Source organism: Parasteatoda tepidariorum, unplaced genomic scaffold, assembly GCF_043381705.1.
Source record: "Parasteatoda tepidariorum isolate YZ-2023 unplaced genomic scaffold, CAS_Ptep_4.0 HiC_scaffold_2692, whole genome shotgun sequence".
Lineage (NCBI taxonomy): Eukaryota > Metazoa > Arthropoda > Arachnida > Araneae > Theridiidae > Parasteatoda > Parasteatoda tepidariorum.
Genome location: NW_027261586.1, coordinates 1,396 through 7,403, shown reverse-complemented (window position 1 = coordinate 7,403; position 6,008 = coordinate 1,396). Strand labels below are relative to the sequence as shown.

The 6,008-nt window shown below is 28.3% G+C and overlaps 1 protein-coding gene across 1 annotated transcript; it reads left to right on the top strand.

Annotated features, from left to right (window-relative positions):
* The first annotated feature begins 619 nt into the window (after positions 1–619).
* Positions 620–5,481, top strand: LOC107447186 (short-chain specific acyl-CoA dehydrogenase, mitochondrial-like). Its single transcript, XM_043057227.2, has 3 exons — positions 620–791; positions 2,438–2,549; positions 5,333–5,481. Exons 1-3 carry the CDS (start codon positions 666–668, stop codon positions 5,464–5,466), a joined length of 372 nt encoding a protein of 123 aa, XP_042913161.1. The 5' UTR covers positions 620–665; the 3' UTR covers positions 5,467–5,481.
* Positions 5,482–6,008: the final 527 nt, after the last annotated feature.

Sequence of the window (6,008 nt, the reverse complement as noted above, 5' to 3'; positions counted from 1 at the left end):
GCATTAGAAATCAACTTTTTTAATGCAACGTAAGTGTGTGATATATGAATAAAGCAAAATTAACTATAATTACCTGTTGTCCAACTTTTAAAGCAAAATATATGAATTGTTTCGAATAAATTATGAATAGTTTTATAGAAAATGCATAATTTACAGAAAATTTAGTACAATTTAAAAAATAAAAAATAATTATTCGGAATCAATTTAGAACATAGTAAGGGTGAATTAGAGTAACATTGAAATAGGTTTGGAGCAATTTCGGACAAAATTGCCTGGTTTTCAACGTAAACATGGAGCCTCAATTTTATTAAAATTAATAACATAACTTACTTAACTCAAATTATTTAATTGAATAGTTCCCAATAAATAAATTTAAAATAACAATAAATAAAATTAAAGTAAAAAAAATTGTAACTTTACCTTTTTCAGAAAAGGTAAGGCTCTTTTTCAACCCTGATCTAAGTATCTTGACTAATCTGTGTCTTTGTGAAATATTTGTGACCCATAATAGACATATTTTTTTTTCTTAGACTCAAATTAAAAGTAATTATTACAGAGCACACTGTATAAAAAAGTAATTAACATGTGCTTGCCCTTCTACTTTTATGTATATAGATTAAAATATATTTTTCTCTTATTAGGTAAAAAAGTTGGGAGAACTTGGTATGCTTGCCATATCTACACCTGAAAAATATGGAGGTGCTGGTTTAGATTATTTAGCTTATGCAATAGCTATGGAGGAAGTATCTAGAGGCTGTACATCTTGTGGTGTGATCATGGGTGTCAATAATGTAAGTATTCACATTTATTGTGGTTTTAAGTATTATTTTGCAGGATTTTTTAATTTGCACCAAGAAGCGCTCCACGAAGGCTAGGTTGTCACAATGCTTGATCCGGAAGTTTCCTTGTCTTTTTGGTTAGGTTCAGCATTCTAAGGCTATGGAGTAGAACAATAATAGTCATGAACTCAGAATTTGGTTGGCTGTTCAACACCAGTTATAAAAAAATAAAAAAATGAAAAAACAGTTTTTAAAATAAAATATTTTGTACCAAAAGTATATAGTTAAGTATAGTCTGTCTATATAAAGCTTCTATTTAAATTTAATAGAAATATTCAATGTACCAAAAGTATATTATCTGTCTTTGTAAAGAAAAAAATTAGAAAAATATGGTGGTGCTGCTCTAGATTATTTAGCTTATGCAATTGCTATGGAAGAAGCTGTTATTGCAAGATTTTTGAATTTGATTTTAATTTGCACCAAAAAGTCCTCCACGAAGGCTAGTTTGTTCCATTGCTTGATCCAGAAGTTCCCTTGACTTGGTTGAGTTCAGCATTCCAAGGCTACAGAGTAGAACGATGATGTACTCTTAAACTCAGAGTTTGGTCGGCTGTTCAACATTGGTTATGAAATAATACTTCCAAATGAAATATTCAATGTACCAAAAATATATAGTTAAGTATAGTGTGCCTATATAAAGCTTTGTACTGCTGAGTCTAAAGCCATCTGCTGCTGTGGAAACAAGAAATAGTTCTTATGAAAGAGAGGAGCTTTGGAGTAGACCAAAGAAGCAAAATTTCCTTTCTCTCACCGACCTGAGCCAAAACCTATCTCTCATGTTGACCTTGAAATAGTTAAAACATCATAAACATAGTCACCACTGCTACTGTTAATGAATGAAATCGAAGCGGGTATGTTTATATATCAGTACCTATCTATAGTGGTCAACTGAACTTGCCTTGGTATCAGCTCTTGTACTTAAATTAGAAAGTGGTGGTCTGAGTGTAGCTGTTAGTTTGTTGCACTCTTTTTTTCTTCTTCCTTTTAGTTTCTTGCTTCTAGAACTTGGCAACCATTATTTTCCATACAAACAGGGCATTTAAAATAGCTAGAAAATATTTTGAATGAATTTTGTTTCCATATGAACTGGGAAAATACAGTGAATTTTATTTCTTGTTTTCATCTTTTTAAAGTGGTGACCACTCAAAACGCAATCTATCGAGTATTTGAGAATGATATTTCAGTTACACTAAAGTATTTCATTTTCTAAAGCATTATTTGTTATTAAGTATGCTTAGCTGTTGCTTATTTCTTTAAGTTTTTCCAGCTATTAAAACTAGTATAGTTAGCATATTATAACTCACTCACTCAACAGCACAGTGATTATGCGTTTCCTTTTAATATATTCTGCATAATATGTAAAGGTAAAACAGAAACACATGGAATTTTTCTTCTTCCAGATTTGAGTGGCAACCCTGAAATAAGACTTGTATGTTACTGGGTAGGAATCCATTAGAATTGTAATTGCATTCATTTTGAAATAGCCAAGTATTATCAGATGTAATCTTTTATTTAAAATTCGTGCACTTTTATTGTGCTGCATTGTATTTTTCTTTGTTTCAAATTATCTCTATGAAATTCTAATTCATTTTATTTAGTCTCTGTATCTTGGTGGTCTTGAGAAATTTGGGACGGAAGATCAAATAAAAAAATATGCTACACCCTTTACAAATGGGGACAGAGTTGGCTGCTTCGCTTTAAGTGAGCCAGGTAAACATTTCTAATGTTGATAGATTTTATCAAATGTTTTGATAAATTTTAATAAATGAAAAAAAGCATTTAACTGATGATCACTTTTTTATGTATCAGGTGGAATTTTTTTTTTTAGTTTTGCAATATTTTTATTCCTAAAAATTGTAAGTTTTTTTTTTATTTTACATAACAAATATGTTACCAATTATCTTTAAAAAAAAGTTTTTTTCTTACAGTTGGAGAGTTAAGCATAAAAAAATTTTGAGTGACATTAAAAAAAAAAGAGAGAGATTTTTTGAGGAAGGATCATATTTTATCCCTGTTAAACTACTATATACATAGCATTAATTTATTTTGCCAAGTTTTTAATTTTGTAAATTTGGCTATATTTTTTAGAAGTCTGCTTTTTATGCATAAAGATATAATACTTTTTATGCATGAAGATATAAATCTAGCAATAGTTTTTCGATATATTTGTTTGTGCTAAGACATTCATTCTAAAGATAAAATGTTTATTTGTTCAAATCCTTTTAAAATAATTTTGCCCAATTGACCTCTTCAAAATTCCATTGATTTTTAACTCTCATTTTAATGTAAATGTTTGAGGAAAATTTAATTTTATGATAGGATGACCTGAATCACGGTCTTATATAATTCCTCTTCTGGTATTTTCTATTATATCAAAAGCAGCTTGTGTCGAGTCTAAATTTCTATGTAAACATGCTATTACTCCTATTCTAATGCATATTGGCCGGAATGTCATTCTTTACTGGCATTACTGAGGTCATCTAATTTGTATTTTTTGTGATGATTATTAAAGTCGCCACATAAAACTGACTAAAGGCTAATTGAATGACTCTATCATTTATCCTGAACTAGCGTACATTCTAAAATAGATTTTCATCTTCCAAACATTGATTAATGTAATCTCTGCCCCTATATGAAGAGAGACTAGTACTATTTTTAAAAGTGGATATCAAACTGTTTGCATCCATTTAAATTGCAGAAATAAAATTCAATTTTAAACTGAAAAAGTAAATTCCATATATCCTAATGTATAAGTCAATTTCTTAATTTGGTTTATAAGATAGAAAATTTTTAATATTACGGGCATATAAGATGATGGCTAAAAAGGAATGAAAGTTTCTATTTTGTTGAAAATCTTTTCAAAATTTGGGAATTTAATTCTTTTAATAGAGTTGAAGAATAGTTTTTGTGAGACTCAGTAGATTAAGTAGAATAAATTACAGAATAAACTGTGTAACGACGCTGATAATGGCTAATAAATCTGTCATTTTACTTTTTTATATTTGTGACTTCATAGTATGTTTTGAAAGGTTTTATTATGTTATATTTTTGAAATACTCTTGAATAAATTATCTTTTCTTTTTCTGAATGTAAGTTAAAGTATTGCTTCTGAAAAAGAACCTTTACACGTAACGAAGATGTGATGAGAGAAAGAAAATACAAAATTAATTGTTTATAACATATTCAAAACAATTTTTAAAGTGCTAAACTGGTACAGAATTATTTATATAAATTTCATTGTTTATAATAAGTAGATATTTCATGATCAAAAAATCGCCAAATTTATTACTGGTGTATAAGTCGACCCCTTGGTTTTCATAAAATTTCGGGGTTTGAAAAGTCATCTTATGTGTTAAGATCTACAGTATTTCTATTATTATTACTTATAATTATAAATTATCAAACAATATTAATCAGTGGTATTGAAAAATTGATATTAAACTTATAAATTTATTACTCCTATTCTAATGCAAATTGGCTGGAATGTCATTCTTTACTGGCATTATTGAGGCCATCTAATTTGTATTTTTTGTGATGATTATTAAAGTCACCACATAAAACTGACTAAAAGCTAATTGAATGACTCTATCATATATCTTAAACTGGCGTACATTCTAGAACAGATTTTCATCTTCCAAACATTGATGAATGTAATCTCTGTGCCCCTATATGAAGAGAGACTTGTAGTGTTTTTAAAAGTGGATATCAGACTGTTTGCATCCATTTAAAGTGCAGAAATAAAATTCAATTTTAAACTGAAAAAGTAAATTCAGTCTATCCTAATGTATAAGTCAATTTCTTAATTTGGTTTATAAAATAGCAAATTTTTAATATTACGGGCATATAAGATGATGGCTGAAAAAGAATGAAAGCTTCTATTTTGTTGAAAATCTTTTTAAAATTTGGGAATTTAATTCTTTTAATAGAGTTGAAGAATAGTTCTTGTGAGACTCAGTAGATTAAGTAGAATCCATTACGGAATGAAATCTGTATAACGACGCTGCTAATGGTTAATAAATCCGTCATTTTACTTTTTCAAATTTGTGGCTTCATAGTATGTTTTGAAAGGTTTTATTATGTTATAGTTTTGAAATACTCTTGAATAAATTATCTTTTCTTTTTCTGTATGCAAGTTGAAGTATTGCTTCTGAAAAAGAACCTTTACACGTAACGAAGATATGATGAGAGAAAGAAAATACAAAATTAATTGTTTATAACATATTCAAAACAATTTTTAAAGTGCTAAACTGGTACAGAATTATTTATATAAATTTCATTGTTTATAATTAAATATTTCATGATCAAAAAATCGCCAAGTTTATTACTGGTGTATAAGTCGACCCCTTGGTCTTCATAAAATTTCGGGGTTTGAAAAGTCATCTTACGTGTTAGGATCTACAGTATTTCTATTATTATTACTTATAATTATAAATATTCAAACAATATTAATCAGTGGTATTGAAAAAATTATATTAAACTTATAAATTTTATAGGTAATGGTAGTGATGCAGGTGCTGCATCAACAACTGCTAGGTTAGAAGGAGATTCTTGGGTTTTGAATGGAACTAAAGCCTGGATATCAAGTGGTTATGAAGCTGAAGCAGCTCTTGTTAGTATCTTTTTCTAAAGGACTTATCAGAAATTAATATTTTTTTCATCGATAATATTCTAATAATACTAGATCATTTATATATTGATAACGCTGGGAAACAATTTTTTTTTCTTCAGTCGCAAGAGATTTTTTTAACCTATCTTGAATACTTTTGTGTCACTGATTTCAAATCTGTAATCGGTTTTTTCCTTGCTGCTCCAGATTTTTTGAAAATGCCTTTTTTAGTCTATTATTTGTTAAACTATACAAGTTTAAAAACGTCATATAAAACAGGGATTATATAAATGTTGCAGGAAACTTCTAGAGCAGTTAGGCAGGGTGGCCACCCACCTTTAAAACCTTGAAAACCTAGAATTATCAGGGAATTTTCTTATACTGGAAAAATCAGGGAAATTTGGATAAAAACCAGGAAAAATCAGGGAATTTTAAAGAAAAGCTGAAATTTTTTCTCAGATATTTTTTTTAATTTCACTAATTTAAATTATTTGCTAATTTTCTTAATTTAAATTATTTCATCCATTATACCCACATTTGTTTAGACGGAAATGTATCTCCAA